The sequence below is a fragment of the Ictidomys tridecemlineatus genome, chromosome 6 (genome assembly GCF_052094955.1).
Source record: "Ictidomys tridecemlineatus isolate mIctTri1 chromosome 6, mIctTri1.hap1, whole genome shotgun sequence".
NCBI classification, from domain to species: domain Eukaryota; kingdom Metazoa; phylum Chordata; class Mammalia; order Rodentia; family Sciuridae; genus Ictidomys; species Ictidomys tridecemlineatus.
In genome coordinates, this window is record NC_135482.1 from 12,272,695 (window position 1) to 12,298,483 (window position 25,789).

At 46.0% G+C, this 25,789-nt stretch overlaps 1 protein-coding gene across 7 annotated transcripts in view; it reads left to right on the forward strand.

Annotated features, from left to right (window-relative positions):
- Large1 (LARGE xylosyl- and glucuronyltransferase 1) overlaps positions 1-25,789 on the forward strand; it is a 507,191-nt gene that overhangs the window by 204,337 nt on the left and 277,065 nt on the right. For 6 of the 7 annotated variants that reach the window (XM_078052856.1, XM_078052859.1, XM_078052858.1 and 3 more), the window contains one exon: positions 7,757-7,828. The exons of the other annotated variant lie outside the window; for it this stretch is intronic. In XM_078052856.1, coding sequence (XP_077908982.1) covers positions 7,757-7,828 — 72 coding nt within the window. The remainder of the gene's footprint in view (positions 1-7,756; positions 7,829-25,789) is intronic. 7 annotated transcript variants of the gene reach the window in all.

Below are 25,789 nucleotides of genomic sequence, written 5' to 3' on the forward strand. Positions count from 1 at the left end.
GCTCAGGAAACACCAGAAGGGTTCTCAGGGTGTCCACTATGGGATTTTCTCCTCTGTCAGGTTTGTTAGCTGAGGGCAGATGGTGGGTACCAGGGGAGTGGAGGTATAGAACACATGGCAGCCCGGGTCTAGGCCCCGGTGCCCTCGCTGGCCTTGATGACTGCAGACTGGTTCTCTTAGGTACCCTATAAATTGGTTGGTCGAGGTGTTGGAGGTGGGGAGCTCCTGCAGGGCAGGAAGATGATGCGATGCCAGGGAGAGGCGGAAGTCCAGGGGGAGGCGGAAGTCCAGGGGGAGGCGGAAGTCCAGGGGGGGCGGAAGTCCAGGGGGGGCGGAAGTCCAGGGAGGGGCGGAAGTCCAGGGAGGGGCGGAAGTCCAGGGGGAGGCGGAAGTCCAGGGGGGGCGGAAGTCCAGGGGGAGGCGGAAGTCCAGGGGGGGCGGAAGTCCAGGGGGGGCGGAAGTCCAGGGGGGGCGGAAGTCCAGGGGGAGGCGGAAGTCCAGGGAGGGGCGGAAGTCCAGGGGGGGCGGAAGTCCAGGGGGAGGCGGAAGTCCAGGGAGGGGCGGAAGTCCAGGGGGAGGCGGAAGTCCAGGGGGGGCGGAAGTCCAGGGAGGGGCGGAAGTCCAGGGGGAGGCGGAAGTCCAGGGAGGGGCGGAAGTCCAGGGAGAGGTGGTCTCCAGTGGCTCCTCTGCCCAGACACAGCCGCTTCCTCTGGAGCACCACCCGCCGTGATTAGATGTTGCTGACTGAGGGCAGCCCGCTGGGGCCTGCGGCTGGCTAACCTTGGTAAGAGCTGCTCCCTACGGCGCTGTCAGGCAGCATCCCTGGACGGACTGCCTGAGCACCTCTGCCCGCGGGCCCCCATGTCTGAGGATGGCCTTCAGCCGAGCAGCTTCCTGCCATCCTGCCATGCCGCCCCGCTAGTTGTGGTGAGAGTGACCGCCACTGGACTCTGTGGGTCCTCTGCCGGTGCTAAACCCCAGGGCCATTCTAGGATTTCTGAACGCACGAGGGGGCTCCAGAGAGGGTCCCCTGTCACCGGATGACACATGGTTAGCCTGTGGGACGAGAAAGGAAAGGCCACAAGACAGGGTTCAGATACTGTGTCCCCCATTTAGTAACCATGACTTTGGGCTCATTTTGTTCGTCAGTTTCCCTCACCTCTTAGAATAAAGGTGCACTAGTCAGGGTTCTCGGGAAAAAAATATCTATTTTATCTATCTATCGTCTATCTATCATCTATCTATCTATCTATCATCTATCTATTGTCTATCTATCTATCTATCTATCTATCTATCTATCTATCTATCTATATTCTTTCCACCCATCCATCCATCCTCCTGATTCTATTATATATAACATAAAGGGACATTTTATAAGGAATTGCCTCTTAATGCTTTTGGAGTCTAAGACTTAGGCTCAAGATCTCTAGTGGAGGGGATGGGCATGGAGTTCAGTGGTAGGGTGCTTGCCTGGCATGCATAAGGCCCTGGGTTCAATACCAGGCATAGCAAAACACACACACACACACACACACACACACACACACGATCTGGATGGGGCCCAGGAACAGACCATGGTCATTTGGACTATATGTCTTCAACTTTGGTGTTATGCCATCTCTTTTCCCATGTACATAATGGGAAAATCATTACTCCTGTGTTGACACAAATTATTTTCATTATAATGTTATTTAAATATGCAATTTGGTATAGCTTGAAGGAACTATGAGAATATATTAGGTTTCTATCATAATAGCAAAAGTTTGAATTATTAGCATTTCAGTGTGTGGGGCTGCAATGTCAAGCCCCTAGCATGCCTTCCCACATGGTTCTTGGAAAGCCCATCTGCCACGCAGACGCTCGGCTTCCTGGCCACTCTCCTCTGCCCCAACCAAAGAGCACCTGGCTGCTCTGCACTAGGCCCTTGACCTTGATGGTTGTGACTGCATCACTGATGAATCCAGTCTTGCTCTCTTGTCTTCTACTTATCCCAGGTTGGTTAAGGGACCTGACCATCAACAGAGGTGTGTAAAAGTGAGAGTGGCGTTGGACTCCACCAAAAGATCTTGGTCCAGTTGACCCTGAATGTGCTTCTGCAAATGTCTTCAAGGATTATGACGGAAGATTATTATCAAAATCATTATTGATTTCAAATTAGCAAACAGTTTTAGAAAACAAAGCCCCATGTATTTACATTTGAGAAATAGCAATGATCAAGGAAAATTTAGGGGTGATCTGGTCAACGCTATTGTGCTAACAGAGAGTGAAGTATTGATGATTATTGGTATCGTACAAAGGATGGTAATTGTTAATGTTCTAGGAAATGCTCATTCTATCAGTTGCTCAAATTGCATCTCCATATGCTAGGCACTGCTCTGAGAGTTTTATACATGTTATCAGATTGAATCTTCAGGACACTCCTACGTGGTGGGTATTGTTATTCTTCCCATTTAATAAAAAAGCAACATGGGGCCCAAAATGTTTGTCAGGGACCTAAGACCTGTGGTCTGAACTCTGGCAATCTGGCCCTGAGCCTCTTGCTTCGATGTGCTGGGGGTGTGAATTTACATTTCAACTCGGGCTTTAATAACTTCCTACACAAATAACGAGTGACCCATTCACATTCGTCCTCGCCCGTGTTTTGGGGATGACAACTTGTTAAAACTTAATATTCAGAGCAGCGCTGCCACAGCTCCGTGACAGTTTCAGATATAAATCTACCTTAAAGATGTACAAGTACAAATTATGCAATTTGATTTTTAAGTGCTTTTCCAGCAATATAAATAATGAAGTGTGTTGGAACTGGCAGGTATAGTACATTAAATTGAGTGCAATTAAAACACTGTGATATTTTTAAATTAACAAAAAAAATAGGTGACAACATCAAGAAATCTGAACCTGTCTCTGCGCCTCCTCCAGCTGGTAGCTGGATGGGTGATTGCAAAGGGTATTAGGAACATTGACACTCTGGGTTTCAAGTGCCATGATAGTCACATTTAGCACAAAGAGCACTTTGATTTCACTTCTGCTTAACAGACAGATGACATTTCCAACAACATCATCTTTACAGTTATTTTTTTCTTTTCTTTTTGGGAAAGCAGATGACAAGGGGGGTATATTCTGAGAAGACATCTGAGTTGAAATAATGATATGCCTTCTGGGTAATGTCTCAATGAGACATCTGAACGTCAGGATTCTCTTTGCGAGACACAGGAACAATCTGCAGCTTTCACACTCATGGGCGGCTTCACCCTTTCCAAAAGCCAGCAGTCTGTCTGTTCATGGGAGACCAGGAGAATGGTGGGACTGTTGGGGTGGTTTTGATGACCTTTCCGAAAGTTTGATGTGGATGGAGTGAGATCTGCTCTTTGCCAGTAGTCATTGTACAAGTAGAGCCTGACGGATGTGTGCATCGAAGGTCTCCCAAGCCCTCCCATCTCAGTTCTGGAATTGGGAAGGTCCAGGAAAGACATCACGGATGGGCTGTGGTGTAAACACACCTGCACCTCTGCATTCATCTGAGCACGATCTCTGGAATGTCCATCTCACTTACCTCTCCACTTAATACCACCATTTGCTGCACTTTATCCATCTTCCGGGACTCCATGTGGACTCAACTTTTAAAGCTGGGTGTTGGGCCTGCAGGTATATTGCTTTGGGTGACCCAAATCAGAATAAAGAACAGCTTTTGAATTTCCTCAATTTGAAGCCCCGTATATTGGTTTTCTGCAACTCTCACAACAGAGTACCACAGACTGTTCTCAACAATAAAAATTCATTGTCTTCAGGAGGGTGGAAGTCCAAAATCTAGGTATTGGCAAAGCCATGCTCCCTCCAAGAAGGCCTGTTTCCAGGCTTCCCTCCTGACTTCTGACTGACCATTCCTTAGCACACAAGTGCCGTCTGCACATGGTCTTCTTTTGTGACTCTGTCTATCTCTCCATCCAAGTTTCCTCTTTGTGTAAGAACCTCAGTTACATTGCAGTAGGGCCCACCGTGCTCCTGTTTCTTAATTACATCTACCACAATGCTGTTTCCAAACCAGGCCACCACTTCCAAGGTACTGGGGGTTGGGACTTCATCATGTAAGTTTTGGGGTACACAGTTTGACCCATGCACCCTGTGTCTTATAGCGTGACTGTATATTTGAGTGCTTTGTCAGGTACTGTTGTAGATTCCAGAAATACGGCCAGCATTGAGCAAAGTTGCCTTGTTCTCCGACTTCATTTGAAAGAGGGAGACCAATATAAAGTAAAAAGTGTAATACAGAGAAATGGGTCATGGTGTGTGGTAGGCTGCGTGGTAAGAGACGGTGTGGCAGAGCAGGTGATATTGGGGCAAAAACCTTTGTGGAATTGATACTTAACAATGTGAGGTCTTAAGAAACAAGTGTTCTAGATAGAGGTGAATGCCCACTTGTATGCTAAGGAAATGCTTCCAGATTGTTTGAAAAGTTACGTTAGCAAAGGAGTTTATTTTTAAAACATCCTAGAAGTATTTGGAGAATAAAGAGAACAAATTCCTTTTTTTCTTTGTAATTTGTTGTTGTTTGTTCATTTCTAATTTTGAGGCTGGTTTCAGACTCCTGGGCTGATCCTCCTGCCTCAGCCTCCCAGGGGCTAGTACTACAGGTACCCAATGTGGCGTGTGAATTCTGATAACTAAGAAATAAGCACATCAGGCTACCACCTATAAGGGAAAGCACGTAGTAGGACTCTCGGAATCTTGTGTCACATTTCCTATGAACATTGTCCTGATTTTTTTTTTCCTCCTAAGAGGGTTTAGGTGGGATTCACCATTAAAAGCCTCAGAGAATTCTATTTTTCAATTTTAGATTTTTTTTATGGACTCAAAGAAACTCGGGAGTCCTTTTAGTTTTCCCTGCACCTAATACCAGAACGAAGCTCCACTTCCAACCTCCTAGTGGGGCTCCGAATGCAGCCCCCTCCTCCTGATCTTGGGATATCGTGTGTCACCTGCTCCTGCGTACCGTAGTCTACTTCTTGCAGTGCATAGGGTTCCAAACTTAGATCATTGGCCCATGGAGATGCCTGCCCTTCTGCTGCTTCTCCTTGCCAAGGGTGCCTGTCTATCCTTGCTGGGGGTTGCACCCTAAAACAGTGGTTCTTAACACGGGCTGTATGAAAGAACCAACCGAATAGTTCTGTATATGACTGATTCTTGGGTCCCCACCCAAATGCACTGAGTTCACTGAGTTGAGGTTTTGAAATTAGGGACCTGGAAAGCTTTTTTGTTACTGTTTGTTTGTTTTTTATTTCAAGTGCTGAGGATAATTCTGCTGTGTGTTCAGGGTTCAGAATTGCTGCTCTGAAGTATTCGTGCTGTTCTTGTAGTGACATACTCTTGTTGGAAGAACATTGAGAAAAACATTTGGGAGAGGATGTCACCTCTGTTCGCTCAAGGATGTCTTGACCACCGGGAGGTAAAACCATCACACAGGTGCCTCTTTCTCACAGTAGTGTGGGAGGGTCTATTTTCTAGTGCCCTGGACTCAGATTTGTGGAGAATGTATCACAGTAACCACCCTCTCCTCAGATCTCAGCACGTCATTAGGAGACGCAGAGAGATCTGGGTCAACTTGGAGACGCAGCCAAGAGAATGAACTGGTTTTAGTGCTGGTGCTAAAAATAGAACTAGAACGCAGATTCATCTTCTCATCTCTTACGGATCTTTGGGACCAAGGAATCAAGACAATGATGAAGTCTCCTGCATCTCCAAAGTGAAAATCTTATCTAAAGTGAAGACGTCTTTGTGATATCAGTCACCCCTCGATCTCCAGATGTCTTATGTACTTGTTGGGGTGATGACTTATATTGCATTACCCATGTTGATTCACGCGTTTTATCGTACCCACTAGCAGCTCCCATTGGAACTTATGATCAACTTGGGCCCCTGCTTCTCACACTTTGCCTCCAAGAGAAACAAAAAGTAGCTTTTGACAACCATTCAAGCAGTATCCTTTTTTATATATATAAAATAAGAAGACCCCCCCACCATTGTATTTTTAAAATTTTGCACATTGTGATCCTCATCCATATGGTTATTTTTATCATCTGATTTGGTCTCACTCGCAGTCCTCCGGATTCTCCCTGAATTGTGTAAACACATCTCACTTCTTCTAAGTGGATTTTTGCAGTGCGTTCTGGATTCTGGCTGGCTGTGTGCTCCTCTGATCTGTCTATGGTATCCCTCAGATGATAGAAGCTAAAACTGATTTCCCTGTTTTGATATTAGACATGGTGATATGCATGCCTCTCTACACACTATTTTGTTTGTGACATCTCAGTGTGCTTGGTGCCACAGGACCCTTCCCTTTTTTGTCATTGCTGTGTGGTATGGGACTGCCCCTGTGACCCATGCTTAGAGGTTCCCTGTGCAGGCCTGTGACAAACTAGATTCTTCACTGCTACAATTTAGACAGAGACACAGAGCAAAGTTGTGGGTCCAGAGCAGGAGGGGCTGACTCAGGGTAGAGGTACAACTCTGCAGGTGTCCTTGTTCTCATGTGAACTAGAGACCTAATGCAGGTCCCTGGAGCTGGAGAAGATGGCAGATGACAGGAAAGGGAGGATTCTGCAGAAAAGCAGGGAGGATTCTGCAGACTAGCTGGAAGGAGGGGGCTAGTGGTGGACAGATACCTGCCTTGACTTCTGGGATTTCCATTTCCTACAAGAATCAAAGTGCTCTTTTACTATAGTCTCTGGCATCTGCAGTGAACTGTGCTTTTGGCGGGGGGCCGGGGGGGGGACCAGTTTGAGCCTCTGTTCTTTGTTTCCATAAGATACAGACTGAGCTGCATTTGGACCTCTTACATCTTGAGAGTCACCATATCATGTTCCCCCACCTTCTCACAGAGGGCTCTCTCTACCCTTATGCAGCTAGTCCCATGGTATGGGGAGAGCACTTGATATGAAACGCTTAGTGCCCCAGGATTTGAAATCTGGCTTTGCCACTTGTAAGCTTTGGGGCCCTGGCAAATGTTCAAACTTCCTGAGCCTCAGTTTCTTCTTTTGTAAAAGTCGGATAAATAAGATTTGTTTTATAGAGTACAGATTTATGAAAATTAAATAAGACTGAACAAAACAGTTTTAAAATTTCCTCAATGTGTGCTCTGCAAGTTCTAGTTTAAGGCTTGAAGGATATGAGAAGACTTGTTCTTGACCTTTAAAGACAGGTTGGCAAATGCTGGCCTGTGGGTCCAATCTGGCTCTCCATGTAAAGTTTTATTAGCACAGAGCTGTCCCCCTTGTTAATGTATCGTCTGAGGCTTCTGTCAAGGTACGGAGTCATTGTAACAGAGAATATGTGGCCCACAAAGTCTAAAATATTTAGTGTTTGGACATTTTTGGAAAAGTTTATAATCCCCTGTTCAAGGGGAATTACAGTCTTGATGGTAATTAATAAAATGGCCTTCCAGTGTTCATGTCTCATAGTATTGCAGACTTTATCTTCTAATTTTGTGATCTTTGATAACGCATTTTGACTTGGTCTTTGATAACGTATTTTGACTTTCCACATAACCTTGTGATGTAAGCCTTTCTTAAATCTCTTTCATGGCTGTTATAAAACCTTTTTACCTTGCTGTTTCTTTTCCTCACATTGAATCAACAACGTAGGGATTATCAGTTTAACCTGCTGGACGCACCCCTCATGTGCAGAGGAATTTGGGTGGCTGGTGATGTCCTTCAGAGGGTTCTCCCACCTGTGACTGACTGGTGGCCTCCTGTTTTCCCAGGTCCATCTCCAGAACCTGCCCTTCAGGGGAAGCTCTGGAGCAGGGACCCATATCTTGGAAGCAGCCCCCTTGGTGAGCCGTGAATCCGCATCAGCCACTTTGTGATGTTTTGTGAAAAAATATCCTTTGTTACCAAAATATCACCCTACAACTTGTACTGCTAGTATCTATGCTGCATAAAAAACATAGAACTGTCTTTTGGAGCAAAAATCTAAATATACATTTAAAAAAAATCTTCAAGCTTAAACAAGAGTCACAGTTTGGTGAAAATAAGATTTTGGGGACAGGTCTTTGTCCAAACCCTTTGACTTACCTGCTGAATGGCGGTGGGTCAGTTATTTAACTTAACTTTAATATGATGTTCACGACATTGGGAGCAATGTCCTCTGCAGAGAGCGACTGAGCAAATTGAGGTGGTGCAGATAAAGGAAGGGTCATTTGCTCCTTGCCTGAGTGGTCTTAGAATGCTGTGTAGAGGCAATTCTTCTGACAGGTCCCTCCAAGTTAAGATAGAACTTGCGTGGATGAGATGTTGGCCATGGCCAATAGGTCCAGTTCCCCTCCCTGTTCGCTCTGCTCCATGCACATCGGCCTTTGTTTGGTTTTGTGTCATTGTTGTTCATTTGTTTTCCAGTTTTTTAAATCACATCAGAGCCTTCCTTTCCTCGGGGATTTTAGGCACTGGCCCTCCTGTCTGAGGGAGATTGTGTCCCTCCCTTTTTACCCTCCACTAAGAGATTTGGCATTCTGTGCTTGCCCTTAACCAACAAAGGGGGCGTGTTGGGGAATTGGGGAAGAGTTCCCTGAGTTTGAGGGCCAGGGGCCCTTATCTTAAGTCTGAATAGGACTGATTCAGGCAGAGATTATGGAAACCCTGGGCCCTAGGTCGTGTCTCTGTGATAAATTCAAGCCACCGAGGCATTTCCCATGGAGGGCACCATGGTGAGCTGGGTATTTGGAACAGGGTCCACTGCGTCAAGAATGGCTTGGGGACAAGGGTGATGCAGGTTGAGACAGAATGTGGAATAGGGGTGACCAGGAGCTGGGCAAGAGGAGCTGGGGAGTGGCTTAATGGGTTCCTAGTTTTCTGGAGGTGGATGGTGGTGATGGCTGTATAATAGCATGAAGGTACTTAATGTCACCAAGTGCACTTAGCCAACGCTTACTGTTCATGTGTATTTTGTCACAATTAAGGAAAAAAATTAAAAATCAGATGCAGGAGAGTTGGATCAGTAGAGGGGAAACCAGGTTGGAGCTGGGAGTGTGGGAATGCTGGGGGGTTGGAGAGGATCCACCTGCTCTGGGAGGTGAGGAGGGGAGTGAAATATCTGGGACTTGGCAGTGAATTAGCTGAGGTGCAGTTTTGGAGCACGGGAGGCTGTGTAGTAAGGGATGGTCCCCCTGTCTCAGGCTGACCCACCTGGTAGGGCCATTTACTAAGGCAGAAGATCTCAATACATCTCTCCCGGGACTCCATACTCATCCCACTTGTAGCTAAACCCTTGACCTGACAATTGAGGGTCCTCCTGATGGACTATGAGTGGCATGTAAGCAGAGGCTGACTGTTGTCTTCACCAGGTGTCACCTCTCATAGTGCCTTGCACATGATGCCTGACCCAGAGATACTCATGGAAAGCCCATGGTCTGTGATTTGTGGAAATTACTTCTCCACTAAGTGACTTGGTGCTTCAGCTTCTTTGTAGCACTGAAATTTTTAGGATCAATATGTAATATCCCTCTCTTCCATGGCTGTAGGGGAAACGGATTGAGAGACACATGCAGGGACAGAGCAGAAAGAGATCAAAATACAGTTATGTTCAAAGCATTTGGAGAATGTGTCTCAAACAGGTAGCTGTATTTCCTCACCCAAATTAGACTTAGCAGCATATTGAATGAGACCATGTCCTCTCCCTGGGGCATGTGGGACATGCTGTCTCTAGGCAGACAGAACTGAAAGAATAGGGAAGCAGGGCCTGCTGAGCCTTCCTGGGTCCTTGACACAGACCTGCCAATCAGATGTACCAGTCCTCTTCTTAGAGAAGACGCAGTGGCATAGAGAAGCTGTCCTGTGTATTGCTCCAGGAGAACCCACTCCTCAGGGACATGTGAGGAATGGAGTGAACCCTTCATGTGAGGCCTGACTTTACTTGCTGCAGTTTTTGGAGCTGTAGGTATTTTTAGGGAGAGATCTTAGGACCGATCCCCTGATTGTTTTCTGTCCAATAAAAGAGAACAAGCCTGAGATACAAGTGAGCACATTTCTCCTTCTTTTAGCTCTTCTTCTGAGATGTAATGATTTGCAGTGATCTAATACACAGCTGGTTTTTGTTTTGTTTTGTTTTTACTTTTTTGAAACTACCAGATAAATCAAGTGATGTCTTAGTTTGCTTTCAGTTGCTATAACAAAATACCTGAGTCTGGTTACTTTATAAAGGGAAGAGTTTTGTTTTGGCTCACTTCTTGGAGGCAGAGAAATTCAAGAGGATGGTGCCAGCCTCAGCTTAGTTTGTGGTGAGGGCTCATGGCTGTTCATCTGAAGGTGGAAAGGCAGTTCTCCAACAGGGTGAAGGCTGGCACATGACAAAGAACATGGATGAGAGGACACACACACAGAGACAGAGACAGATGGAATGAGAGAGAGTCACAGGGTAAGAGAGGAAGCAAGACAGCAGCTGAGATAACCAAACCCACTTTATAGTGACCCTTTCTCATGGAAACCAGTCCAGTCCAAGACACACAATCAACTCCCGCAAGATGGGCATTGATTTTTTCCAGGGGTGGTTGCCAAGGCCAATGTCTCGGCTTGGCACCAGAATCACGAGCCACCACACACCTTCCTAGGTTCAAACAGCAATTCTTTATTCCCGCTCTCACACCGCCTCCACACAGGTCCAGGGGCAATCGCGTTCTGCCGTCTACCCGCACAATTCACCTACTCCACGAGGCTATCTCCAAATCCCATTTTAATCTCACGAGAACTCAACGGGAACAAGCAGCAGGAACACCCTAATCCCAGCAATAATCTTCAATCGCCAACTTCCCTAAAACCCATTATCTTAAACTGGCAACGCCTTAAACTCAAGGAGCCTGTTACTTCCTCAAACCTGATCAGCTCTAAACCGGGATCCGCCTTGGTCCTTGAGCAAGGTCACCTTATTAAAGCATGCATGCAATGCCCCATCGAATGTCCTCTAAGCAGCATGGGGTACACTTGACAAGGAAATTTCAATGCGTCATTCCTACTTGGTAATGGCCCTCAGCAGGTGGTGACCCCAATGGCCCATCACCTCCCATCGGGCTCTACCTGGTAAGGCTCCACCATCCTCCAGACTGCTACATTGGGTTCTCTGCGCCCACTAAACCACATCGAATGATGGAATCCGTGCAACTGTAGATGCATAAAAGCTTTCCTGTGCTGAGTAAGAAATTCCTCTTCAACATAGCGTATTTACAGGGAAAACACCTTCATGTAAAATACTTGAAGAACTATGTTTTCAGGTTTCTTTTTAATTTTTATTATTGTCGCACATACACAGAAGAGACCGGTCAGTATTCTCAGAAGTCTTAATGCCTGAAAGGATTAGCTAAGTCATTCCTGCCCGCTGAATGAATCCCCCATATCAGGAGGCGACATAGTTCAGATGTCGCGAGATACCACTCTCTCTTCATTTCCAAAAGTGGTTCTAAGGATTTAAGACTGAGCTTGCCCAGAAAGCGCTGCCTGGAAGGAGCTTTGGCGATGATGTGGAAAGGAGGCAGGAGCAGCCTGCCGGGCCATGGTGAAGGCGGAGCCTATCCTGGCTGTAGGATGACTGGTTTGGGAATGTGACACCTATGTCCATGCTGGATCACGGTGACTGGAATTTATGAAGTAGAGCATTTTGCATTTTACACTTTACGATGCTTTTCCATGGGTTTGTAGGATTGGGTGCAGTCGCAGGCCATTCCCTAGAGACCTTACAAGGCCTGCGTCTACCTCGGTGTGGTATCCATGGGGGGTTGGGAGACCCAGGGGCTCTGAGATGGCAGAAGGTGCAGTGGAAGTCAGGTGACGCTGCTCTTCCTGCAGCAGGGGACTTTAATCCCTCCATGGCTCCTGCTGGCCTCAGGGTGAAGCCCAGATCCTTGACTGTGCTCTGGCTCTCTCTGATCTGATTCACCTCTTTCCAGCATTTTCTTTCCCTGGTCCCCGCCTCTCGGTCCACGCATATCAACGTGTTTTGTGTCACCCTAAACACTACATCCTCTGGTCTCCAGCCAAGGGTCCTGCATTTTCTCACTTCTTGGTACCCTTGACATCTTAGTAATATTTTTATGGACCTGGAGGCCAGATGGAATTCCTGACCTTTCTACTTATAAAATCTTCATGTCCTGACGCCTTAGTGGTTGTGATGCCGGTGATGAGAACCAATCAGGGCCGAGTTTCATGTCCCCAGATGTGAAGATTGAACTCCAGAGAAATGTCGAGGCAGGTGTAGTAAACAATTAATTTGAAGGATAGAACAGAGATAGACTTCTCCACAGAGAAGGGGTCCCAGAACTGCATGTCTGAAAGAGTGGGGTGTCTTGCCCCTTTTACACATTTTAGATTTCCTATATTCTTAGGCCTTCTTTCTCCCCTTATCAGGGACCGACCAAAAGGTGGGAAAGAAGCCTTTCAGGGGTGTCTCAGTGTTTGCCCAAACTGGCAGGAAAGGAGCTGCCCAGAGGAACTTCATTAACAACTTATTGGGGAAAACAATTCCCTGTAGGTAGGTAACCTTGGCAACAGGTGGATGAGGAGGGGGAAGGGCTCTGGAGGTATTAGCATTTGATTTCCTCTCCTTTGGAACCAGCCTCCTTCTCCCTGATGGGACCTGATTATTTATTATTTACACTGACTTTTTTTTTTTGTCCCCTGACCTCAGTTGTTTGAAAACACACACATACACACACACACACACACACACACACACACACACACACACACACTCTCTCTCACACAAATTGAAAGAAAAATTTATTGTTTATTTATTGGGGATTGAACGCAGGGGTGCTTTACCACTGACCACCCCAGTCCTGTTTCATTTTTCATTTTGAGACATTGTCTTAGACCCCACTCTTTTATCTCTTTGCACTGCAGTTTACTTATCTTTTTCTCCACTGGGTCTTAGGTTCTTTAAGGGAAAAGTAGGGTATAGTGACTGTCACATTGTGAATGCTTCACAAATAGATGGATGAATGGCTATTACTGGACCTTGTTGAATGAGCCTCTCAACTGCTAAAAATCTGAACAGCAGTATCAGTCAGGTTGGTGAGCACAGGGCTCCTTGTATTTGTAGGAGGATATCTTTTGTAAAAGTGTGACCCTAGAGACACACATGTATCTAGGCCCTGTGACCTCATCTTCCCTTGGCTACATGTAGCAGCCCTCACTGGTTATAGGCCCCATGCCCCATGGATTGTAACACAAATAACCATGGAGGTCAATTCAATCCTTTTGAATTTATTCATGTTCTGAGACATTGACCCATATGCATATCTCTTTGGTTCAGAAATTGCAAGTATAACTTCCTTCAAATGTGTTTGTACTGTCCTTTGGAGGAAAATATATTAAGTTGCCTGATGGCTCAAACTGCCAGCATACTGTAGCATGAGAGAGGATATACAGTTGTGTTGCAGTAATTGAATCTAGAGGAGTTAGAGGCTTGGGGACTGTGGCGCAGCTCTGCTCAGAGGGAACAGAACCTGGGTTTTATACCACAGTCGGTGGGAAAGGTCTCTCCAGGTCTCAGCTAGTGGATGGTGGCCATTCAGGTCCTCTGAGTGGTCCTGGGTATTTCTGGTGTCTATTCCTGGGACTAATTTAACCTCAGGAGCCTTCTGATATAATGGATGCCAAGGAAGAGGGGTGACCGTGTTCTCCATCAGGCTAAAATAACTCATGGCTTTTCTGAGCTCTGTAGAGATTGCTTTGCTCCAGTTTTGCTTTATCCTCATAACTAAGACGATAATGCCGTAATCTACCACAGATGGCTGTTTTTATTACTGAATTAAATAACCGGGTGTGTGAACTTTGGCTAATAGTAACAGTAATAGTAGTTTAATCCCAATGAAGGCCTGCTAATCTTCACTTAGAACATCGTGTTCCATTCTTGTAAGGTTTCCTATTTCACCTAGGCCTTTCCCACAGCTTTTGTAAAACAGGCAGAAAAGTTTGTTCCCAGTTCATTGAGGCCCGAAGGTGTGAAGTCACTTACTCAAGGTCCACACAGCTGAGGACCCTTTTGCAGCTGCCTCCCAACAGTTCAGGTGTTGCAAGGGGACTCTGTTCACCTGTGTTGTACCTGTATGCACCTGGAAGCCATCAGTGAGGCAGATTATGGCCCCAGGACTGCAGGTGGGCTGAAATGTCTCACTTGGAGGGACAGAGGTCTGCTGAAGAATCTTGGCAGCTGCTTCAAACCTGTTCTCTCTTGACTACTCGTTCACAAGGGAAGATCTGTTCCTGTGGGTCCCTTCACTCTGTTAACCACATATACTACTCCAGTGTGAAAGATGATTAGCAGCAACAGAACATCCTAGGAGCAGTTTCAGGAACAGGCAGTAGCATGGGGATGGAGGTTGATTCTTTGGGGTTCTGCTCTCAATATTCCCAAGACCTCAGGGAAGTGCCTGTGGGTCTCTGGGCCTCACTTGCCCTGTATAAAGTGGGTACAACCCGGGCCCTTCTCTTTCTGCACCAACTGACTGAGAGATCAGTGCAATCACTCCTTAGCCCCACATGCTACAGGATGATCTCGTAGTGTTCTGCCAGGCAAAGGGTATTACTTTTGCACAGGGGCACATGTTTCATAACCAGGACACAGGGTTTACACAAAAAATGCCTTGAACAATCCAGACACTCATAACAACTTTAGCCAAGTCCTTAATTCATCTCTAGTTTGGGAAGCTCAGTGCCTCCTGTGCATTATCTCATTTGTGCCAATAATATAAGGGGGGATGTGCTCAGTAGAAGATTCTTAATTCCCCTCCCCTTGAGAACACAATAATCCCAGGTACTCAGGAGGCTGAGGCAGGGGGATTTCAAGTTCAAAACCAACCTCTGCAACTTAGTGAGACCGTCAGCAACTTAGCAAGACCCTGTCCCAAAACAAAAAATAAAAATGGCCAGGGATGTAGCTCAGTGTTAAAGTGGCTCTGGGTTTAATCCCTGGTACCCCAAACAACCAACCAACCACATGCAATAAGCAGGGACACTTCCTACCTCTGTCAAAGTACCGTTCAGTCGGTGGGATATCCCAACTCATAGTCTGCTTTCTAGCGCCAGTTGGTATTGCCGATCCCACCAGTGAAATTGTGTGCTCAGCAAAAGACATTTTAGTATACTCTCACGCCTGGTGTGCTATATCTTTACCATGTAATTAAGTAATATAATTTCATTATTACTTAGAGCAGTGAAATATGAGTACAGGAAGAAACATTTCTATAAAAAACCAAGTTGTATATTTTGGAACAACAGCCAAAAGGCAAATTGCCTTAAAAACAGCTGTCAAATGAAAATGTAAGCAAGACAACTGAAAAAAAAAAAAATGGGGGAAGAGATAAAAATACAAACGGGATTCTGTTCCCTGATTAGTTCAAAAATGTCTTTTGAGTTTATTCTCCACTTTAAAGAAACTGAACTGAATATGTTGGGCGATTTCTTTGCAGTTTATGCAAGGAAAGCGATTTCAAATTTTAGACCTTTGGCACATCCTTATAGAAGGGACCTGTGCCCACATCAAAAGATTGTCAAATGAATGCATGTTCAGATGCTATCAACTGGAATAAAATGTGCAGAGCTTGCACATACCCTGGTGTAGTGTATAAGGGAGCTCTTTTTTGCCCCCTTTTACCTGTGAGCACCAGGAGGCACAGGGAGAATCAAATACTCCGCCAAGGAAAAGAGACCCAGCGTTCACAATTTAAATTATTATTTCATTTTATTGTCTGTTTCTGTCTTCAGCATGTGACGGGCTTAATTTTAGACACCGCTTTGAGGCTTTCTTATCACCCTTAGCCTGAAGGGCCTGCCTCTGACGTTGGTCTAGTCTGATTTTTTAGCCACGTTGAGGACAGTATCCTCCTGATCCTCCAGAAGTGAAGGTTTTTCTCTGCCACGGCATCCTTTCCCATGCAAGGAAGAGAGACAGGCTATTCAGAGCTTTTGCTGTTCACTAGCCAAGATAAATGTCAAAACAGAGACAGGTCATCAGATACTTGGAACTGAATGCTCTTGGTGTGTCTTTCTCACTTGTTCTTTGGGACTGAAGCATCTTCATTGAGAGGTGCAAAGATTAAAAAGGGTGAGGAATATGTGAGGGGTTAGGAGGCATCTTTCTGGAGCAACCCATAGCTATTCCATCAGGCAGTGAAACACGCCAGGTGTGTGTGTAGGCAAGTGTGTGTGTGTGGGTTTGTGCCCGACATGGCGCCAGGCTAGGTAATCATAACCCTTATGGACATTTATTGTGGTAGAGCGCATCCTTCTCAGATCTGGAGAGAGGTCTCTTATGTGAGCTCTGGATTTTGACAAATGGCATATTTTGGGATGTGGGGTTTATTTCAGCTGAATATCTGGCTTGATGAGCATGAAGAAGCTCATGCAAATCAGGCTGGAGCCCCACCCCACCCAAACCTCCCCAGTTCTGTACAATCAGGAAGTGCATTCTCCCTCCCATTGTGGCTTTGGAGGGAAGTGTGCTTTACATATGCAAATGCAAGCCCCAAGTTTCACTTAATAATTATCAGCTGGAGATTCTATTGATGAGCAGCTGAAGCTACTCAGGGGGAGAAAAACTGAGTTAACCATTTGCAGGCCCCCCTGGAGACTGCAGTGATTGCAGATAAGGATTTCTGGTTCCACCCCTGCCTCCCCCAATTCTGTACTTCTTCTGTCTGGCCAGAATCTGGCAGCTGGGTCTCCCTGACCCCTCTGATTATCTCCTCTGCCTCTCCCCCCCCCCCCGGCCCCGCCTCCTTTTTCTTTTGTAGACCACAGAAGGCATAAGTGATCCATCTCTCTTTGCAGGAGCAAGACTGCATACAGCTCCAGAAATGATGGTCTCTTTTACTCAGCTTCCTTCTGCAAAACCACTAAGGCCAGGATGGAGTCTTCTTAAAAGGACACAGTGGGACTCCCAGGCAGGGTGCCCAGGATAGCCCAATCAAGATGTCAGGCACTTGTAACCTTAAGTCTTCTCCTTTTCATCCTCTGCATCTATGCTTCCCTGTGGGACATCTCATAGAGTACCAGGTCTTGTTGTCAGCTCCCTGCTTCTGACTGAGCCTGGGTAGAGTTCAGTGGGCTATTGGTATGTTTTGTGGAGGTTCTTTTGGTGTTCATCATTTTAAAAGAAGCTCCTTACTGTCCTGATTCTGCTTGATGCTCTTCTGCTTCCTGTCTGTCTTGTGGTGCCCGCTTGGTTACATGGGGCTGCAACTTTCTTTTCCTGGAAGGAGCTATTTAGAGGCCTAGGGTGGTACCTCATAAACTACTCTGAGGTATTTGGGTTTTGCTTTCAGTTTGATGGACAGCCCTAGGAGGGGAGGCCTAGGCAGGAAAGTGGTGTGATGTGATGTGATAACCACTGTTAGATGTTATCAGGCTGTGCATGGCAAGTAGAACTGAAGCCTAGTGACACATCAGGTCACTGTTGGGTGATTCTGGGTAAGAAGTGGTCAAGCTAGAAGTGGGATGGTAGTGGTGGAAAGTGTTTGTATTCGGGGTATACTTTGAAGGTTGGGCCACCATTCAATAAATTCCTGATGCACTGCATTTAAGACATGAGGAAAGGAATTCAAAAGTGAGCCCATGTCTTTGACTTGTATACAGTGATACCATTTGCTGAACATGGTTGTGGCCTTCACTGGTGCAGTGAACACCCAACAGATGTCCAGTTAATATGTGTTGAGGAGATAGTCACCATGTGTGGCAAGCTCCAGAAATAGCCATTGCACATGTAGTAAGAGCCACCACCTTAACCTGGACTGTGGAAATCCAGGGACAGTGAGAGGAGTTCAGGAGCCCTCTCACTCTGGGCAGGTCGGGAAAGAATTCCTAGGAGCAATTCTTGAGCTGCTATTGGCACTGGTAGTTCACCGAGTGGCCAAACTACAAAGGAAATAGCTCAGATACTCAATGCTCATTCCAGCTGGCAGGGAGTTAGTGTGGGGCTTGTATGGGCATAGGCTCCAGAAGTCCTTAATGGTGAAGGTCCTTGGTTCCCCCAGGTCTCTTCAGAGCCTGAAGACAGAATCATGAAGTGCCAAGGATTTCCCCAGCAATTCCAAGAAGTCCAGGGGGTTTTGAGCCAGGACCTCTTTTTGCAAATCTACCCATTCATTCACATCCCCACTCTGTCTCTGTGCTCAGGTGAGTCTCTGCCCTGCAAGGCCTCTTCTCTTTGGGACCAGAATTGAGACCCTGTACCGGAGGTTTCATCATCAAAGGCTTCTCTCTGGTGCCCTGTGTCTGGCAGAGCTTCCCCACCTAAGCCCAGGGCTCCTCTCACTTCCAGAGGAGACCCAGCTTCACTTCACAGCTGAGCTGAGTCAAGGCCCCTTAGTTGATTCTTGCTTTTGTAAGACATTTGAAAGCAAAGTCATAAAAAAAAAAAAAAAAAATCCCCAAAGTAGGACTTGGAAGAAAATAACAATCTGTTGAAAGTGGAGATGGCAAGTTTTGAGCTTAATAGGTATTAGCACAGCATTTTACCCAAACATCTATCTCGCTCTGGGTAATGTGTTATCTTTGCCAAGTGCCCATCCTGATAAAGCATTATTTTTGTGGAACTGAACTCCTGATAAAATCTTCTATCCTCTTTCCCCTGAAGTCTATTCCAGTAAAGCCACATTCTTCATTTCTTATTTCCTCCTAAGGGGTCGTTTGGATTTGTGGGGGAGGATTTTTTTTTTTAATTCCCCTTCTTTCTCTTTTTATTTCCAATGTAGATACTTGTGGGAATTGGAAAAGAGCTTAATGTAAGTCAGACTGATAAAGGGCTGGGGACTGTGAGGAGGGAACGAAGACTTGAAAAAGGAGGACAGTCATTTACAGAGGCAAGGACATGTCCCTGCAGGCTTTTGCTTGTTTTCCCTTGTTGTTAATTCACAATTGAGCTAGGCATGATGATATTGATTTAGGGGACAGGGCGTCTGGAGCAGGAGGATGCTATGGAAGGAATGGGACACATTCACCAAAATGCTTGTTTCCGTTTCTTCTTGAAATGGGTATGAATACATGTGTTGCAGCTACACGGGCCTCTCCATTGCAAATGGCAAGAAATGCCCATAAAGAGCCCTCGTTGTCTTTGACAACTGGCTCTTTCTGTCAGTCTCTTGGCCAGCCCCTTTCTTTGAGTATCTCAGGGGCTAGGGAGGCAGAGGGCAACCAGAGATGACGGGAATGTGAATTTATGATCTACTCCCTGGTCAGTTTTTGGGATTGGAGATCAATAGCTGCTTCCTGCTTCCAGGCTGCCCTCTTCTCACTACCTCCCAATAACTGTTTCCCAAACCACCTGCTGCCTAAGGAAGTCTTGACACAGCTATCCCGCGAGAACCAGAGCGCTGCATTCCCCCATCTTGGCCTTGTTTGGCAGTGATCTGAGTACTAATAACAGAAAGTCCATTACTTCACACTCCTTAGACATCCATAAGAAAGATCATTTAGATTTAAAAACAGCTTCAGAAACTGAAAGACTTCTGCTTGCCTCACTGTGAGAAGTTCAAAGAACAAAAACTGTCTCGGACTTCCAGAACTTAGCATATTGGATAAAAAATATTTAAAGCTTTGGAATCTTTGAACCAGAAGTTTCAGGGGCAAAACTGACATCATTGCTCATTAGGACACACTTTAAGCATTTGTAACTGAAATCCAGCTATGAACACAGCAAATTTGTGCTAAAAATGTCTTCATTTTCTCCTCTTAATGAAGCACTTTATAAGAGAAAAGGTTCTTGAAAATAATTTCACAGAGGAAAAAAAAATCCCAGCGATCACAGTGAAATGAATCCAGGCTTCAGTCTGGATTGCAAATTCTTTTTGGAACCTTGAGAGGAACTCTTTTTTTTTTAGAGCCATTCTGTCCTTGCCAAAGGTCTCCAAGGCCCTGCTGGAACTGAAGTTCACTTCGGTTGCCAAAGATAACTTCCAGAAAATGGCTTCAGGGAGTCTTTGGGTGAAACATTCCCTGTTCACCCCACAACAGTGTCTGTCTTCATCCTTGACATTTCCCTCCCTCAGCAAATCTGAGGCCACATGACTGGAACTTGAGAGAATGGCTCAGCCTAGACCTGTGTCTTGTTCTGACTTATAAACTGTTGAGAACGTAATAGCTGGTGACACGCCGAAACATTCCTGTGGACAGCCATTGATCGCATTTAAAAAAAAAAGAAAGACATTAAATGTGAAACTTTTTGAGATCAAAGTGAGTTTTCTAAACTTCTTTAAAATGACTTAGGCTAGGATACTTAATTGATTTTGAAGTGTCTAATGGCATTGGCAAAGGGTGCAAAAATTTTATGTTAATTAAAGGAGGGTATTGCACTGAAAATACAAAATAGTTCATAAACACAGCTTCAGGGGCAATTGGAAATTGGAAAATACAGTAGCATGTAGTGACCAATGGCTGGTCAAGGGAGGGAGCTTGGGACCAGGGGCCACTGGATGGTCAGACACCTGGAGAAGTAGGGCCTTTCTTTTGAAAGAGATGATCATCCAGGAAAGAGGGAGATTGGGAGGTGCTGGGGTCGGAGCAAAAAGTCCCTAAGCCTGGAGGAACTAGGATACTGGGAAATCCGGAAGGTCCTGGGCCACACAGCTAGCTGGTAGCTGCTCTCAGAAGGTAAGTGCTCTAAGAAGGTGTGGCAAAGGAACTGAGACCCAGGGTGAGTGCAGCACAGTAGTTTGGTATGTCAGTGCTCAGACCTCCTTTGCATCTAAGCTGGAAACTCTGCAGAATTGCCACACTTGTGTGTTTCAGGCTTGATCACACAGGAGAATCTTATGGCAGTAGCTGCTTTTAAAAATGCTGATAATTAGACCCCCTCCTCCTGAGAGTTTGGGATCACTTATCTGGGGTGGGACCTGTGCACATCAGTATTTTTTAAGTTTCCCAAGCAATTGCAAGGTAGCCAGGATTGAGAACCCCTGGCTGAAGGAATTAGCCTTGTCCATCTGTTAGGTATTTTTGTGGTTGCTTTCAGGCTACTGGGGCTGGGTCGAGTCCTTGCAAACAAGGCACGAAGGACCACCACCATAAATTCAACTGGTCTCTTTTGGAGAAGGGTGATGAATAGATTTTCTAATTTGATACTGAAAGAGCCATTTATGTAGAGCCAAGGAGCCTGGGTCCGAGACTTTCTGGCTGCTGTTTGCTGCTGGGATGACATAACCAAGTTAAATTGTGTTTCCATTTCTCTGTCTCTGTCTCCCCCACACCCCTTCTCTCTCTCTCTGTTTTTCATTAGACCAATAGGAGTAGTTAAAACAACCACCTTGTTATAGTGCTGCATGAATTAAAATGGGGACTGGGCATGTACTCAATAGGAACAGACCAGGTGTCTGTTGACTTGAAGTAAATGGGGTCGCTTCTGTGTATTCTCAAGCTGCAAATGTGGTAAAACCAGGATTGCAGAACATTATCTCACCTGTGAGTGAGGCTGATTGGGACAGGGGAGATTGGAGCAGGGGTGGCTAATCAAGGTTACCAGAGTCATGTTCTAAGACAAATGTTCTAAGACAAATGTGAAACTTTAGGTCCCACCAACTGGGACCACACACTCTGGCCCACTACTTGTTTTTATAAATAAAGTTTTATTGCAAAACAGCCAAGCCTTTTTTTTAAGGTATTTCTGTGGTTGCTTTCAGCCCACCGTGGTGGAGTTCTTGTGAGAAGGATGATGTAGCCTGCAGCACAAGAAGTAAAACATACTTTTTCACTGGGTATTTACAGAAAAAGTTTGACAACCCCTGTGTGAGGCTTGGCATGGGAATGAAATGTTTGAAATAAAATGAGAAGAGCAAATGCTTTGAGCATCAGGAAGGGAGAATTGGCAGGACTCGCTGACAGATTGTACGTAGGGAGATTTTGCCATATAAAGGTTAGGGATGGTAGTGTCTTTATCACCCACAGAATGATGCAGGAGGACAGCTCTCTTGGAGTTTGCCCGTGAGTGTGGGATTCTGGCTTCCTCCACTAGAGAGGTCTGGTTGGCTCAGCACAAAGGGCCCAAGCCCTCTGGGTATTAAGTCTATCCAAGTCTGGCCGATGCCTCCTTGAATGAACCCCATAATACTATCCACTTGCAAATGGTGGGTCCCACACAGTGCTGAACACTAACTAGCCCTCTAGAGAGATTCAGAGGGGGTCAACACACACAAATTGATTGAAATAATTACTTAGGACATTTCAGATGTCAACTCCCTAATCTCTGTCATGGTAGTGCATGGATGTTGATTTTCAATTTACCTTCTCTGCCCCGAATCTTAGCTGTTTTGATTCTTAATTCAGAACATTCATCTCAAGTGGCTTCAGAGATTGAAATTCTGCCATAAACTCGTGTTTGTCAAGAAGTTCTAGAAGGAGGAGAAAGATGTTGTCAACTGAGGTTTTGAATAATGTCTTGTTTGACATTTTCAACTCAAAGTGGGCTGGACTGCGGAACAACACATGATACATGTTATTGGGTCGCAAGATGTGCCACGTGTATGCGTGTGTAATAGAAGCCTGGGGAAGAGGGGACAGGGAAGCCAAGGCCAAGGGACCTGTCCTACTGTTGCCTGCACTCATCTGCTCCCAGGGTTATGTGGGTGAGGCTGGAGAAAGGGTAGAGAAAGAAACTTGAGCCTGATGCTGGGTAATGTGACCACACCTAAAGTCACACCCCAGGTACCTCATGTTACCTATGGAGACACCGAGTCCCTGGAAAGTGAAAGCTTAGGCCAAGGTTCTTCCTGAGTAGATGGAAGAACCACAACTGAGACTAGCCTTTCTTGTTCTGATGCTGTCGGGGACTTGCCTGCTTTCCTGTTTGTCTCTTCCTCTCCCCTGGCTCTTAATATTGCACCGAGGTGTCCCTTTAAATAACTGAGAGGTAAAAATGTGTCATACTGTTCAAGCCATTTTTAAGGTATAGGTTTCAGTTCTTCCCATGATTCCCTTCTTCAGACATTAAGTACAGGAATGGCACCAGGACCTGGGATAAAGTGACTGGGTATCAGGCATTGCCATGGTGCAAGGTGTGCACCACAGACAGTTGTGTCTCTGAATCAGGTTCTCCAGAGAAGCAGGACCAATAGATGTGTGTGTGTGTGTGTGTGTGTGTGTGTGTGTGTGTGTGTGTTTACACAAATGCTTGTTAAAAGCAATGAGTTTCCATGGTCATGGAGGCTGACCCCAGTGTGTTCTGAGCCTGAAGGCCTCAGAAGGAGGAGAGCAATGGTGTGAGTCCAGTCCACATTCCGGGAAGCTGGAGACCCAGGAAGAAGGACTGTTTCAGCCAGGCAGGAGGACTGTTCTCCTTGGGCACCATCAGCCTTTTTGTTCTAGTGAGGCCTTCAGCTGACTGGGTGAGGCCCAGCCACATGGGAGAAGGGTTTCTCACTCTACTCAGATAAATTTTTATTTCATCCCAAAATACCTTCACTGAAGCACCCAAAGATCTGGGCACCCCACAGCCCTGTCAGTTGGCACATAAAATTAACCATCACCATCCCCAAACTATTCCTGGTTTGCAACAAGATACATATGGAGCTTGATAGTAGGCATTTAGAAACTTCTAGAGCAACTGGATTTTTTGGTATTATCAAGGATGTGATCAGTAGTTGTTCCTGATGGACAACCATATGCCAGTTTGTTGAGTTCAAGAGGTGATTTCTACGTGGGACAAGCTATACTAACCATGTGCGTTAAGGCCAATCTTTGCCCAGGATAGATTGGGAGAGGAAATGGATTTTAGACCACTAATCTGAAAAACGTTGATGTGGACACAGTCCTGCCCATTGTGATGAGTTTTCAAATGTGGCTCACACAGAAACCATAGGAAGGTGCCTAGGAGTGACCCAAGCCCACTGACCTGACAGAGAAGTGGAGACCACATCTCGGTGGACCCACCTTTCACTGTCTTAACTCTCCCTGTTCCCACACCCCAAGAGCCAGGAGGTGCCACAAGTAAAGGACTCAGAAGCTAGAAGTGAGTGACCCAGGAGTAAAAGCAAGAGTCTGAATAAATAAAGCTAGAACGAGCTAGGAATGTGACAGGCAGCAGGGTCCACTCATGATGTTGGGATGCCACAGCTGCGTTAGACAGGCAGGTCCACCTGGACCAGGAGGCCACAGAAAGTTAGAGCTGAGAGGGGCCCCTGGTCTACCTCCGCTTCCCTCAGAAGGAGACATGGGCTGAGCAAGGGGCAGGAGCCAGGGCAGGATGATCTATCCTGCAGGGAAGCAAAGGAAACAAGTTAGAATTGTGATTGTGCTGTTCCCGGGCACTGCCTCCATGGTGGTTCCTGGGCACAGAGTAAGGGCTGCCTGTGGCAACACTGGTCCCTCGAGTTGAGTCCTGTGAGTTATTACTTGGGGTGTCCTCAGGGCTGGCAAAGCATGGAGTTCTAAAAGTGGAAAACACCCGCCAGTCTTTGGGCACTGAGTCTGGCTAAAGCCATTTGGGGTCTAACGAGGGATAGGAAGGAAGTGGACCCAGGAGGTTAAAATCAATTCCCAGGAGCACATAGTCAAAGAATCGCCATTTATGTAGACGTGTAAAATGTGGTCCTTGTGGGAGGGGCCCTTTCAACCTTAAGTTACAACCTCAACTCATCTTACCCATATCTTCCATGCCCCCCACCCTCATTGGGAGGAGCTTGGAGGTGCTCATTCATCGAAGGAGTCCTTTTTGACAGGCTTCTTGTGTTTTGGCCTCTCTTTTTAAGCCTCCTATAACTCTGGTGAGACTCGTGTTTATGTTCTGATATCACAAAAGGGAAAACTGCAGCTCAGAGCATTGAGGTTGTCCTTTCAAAGAACAAGCCATCTAGATTACCTTTGTTGGCAATTTTCTAGGGTCTCCAAGACACTGAGTTTGCAGAACATCCTGGGTTTCTGACTCAATGCCCATGCGAAGGAAGCTCCTCTCAGGCCCCAGAGCCTCTGTGCCTTTAATTAAGCACAATAATGCAGAAGAGTGACCTATTGCAAAGTGATAGAGAGCTTGCTTCCCATGTCGCTGCAGCATGATCAGCACACAGTTTAAAGTTTTAGAGTCTCAGTTTCCTCGTCTGTAATGGGGACTACTTCTACCTGTGTTGTGACAATTTCTGACTACATGAATGCCCCCTGCAGATCTTAGCAGGCACTACACAGAGCCTCACTGTCTGCCTTCCCGTGGAAAAAGATGCTCTTCTTTCCCCACCCTACCTGATAGGTCCATGTGAGTTGGGAAAATAAAACTGCTATTAGCAGCCTATTCTTTATCATTCTCTTGATGGAACTAATTTGGCTTTAACCCAACAGGGAGACAGGTTTCAAAAGCTTGGGTAGGAGCTTGTAATCGGCCAGCTCTCTAACAATGCAGCCTAATCAACCTGTGATTTCACAGCCCCCATGGATTCTTCCCCCACCTTTGATTTGTGGTTCCAGGCAGTGGAATTCAGTGAGTCATATTCATTCCATTGACAGGAGAGAATCAGGAGCTTAGGTGTTTAACCCTGAGGTGATTAGGAGGGGGGAGGAAAGGAGCCCTATTTGTTAAGGCCCAAAGAAACATCAAACAGTCCTGGGCAGAGGCAGGCACAGCACAGGCTGTGCAGGTGAGACGTGCGGGGTGTCATTCATCACAGTCTTTGATCTTCAAGTTTTGTGAGTCAAAGAGACTCTCTGGGACAGTTTGGAAGCTCAGTGGGTTCTGGACAGGAAAAGGAAAAATCACAAAGTATGGAAAATGAGGAGTGCTTTTTAGCTGGCAAGTGAACGAGGGTCATTTTGTAGAGATGTGACTTTTTTGCTGGGCA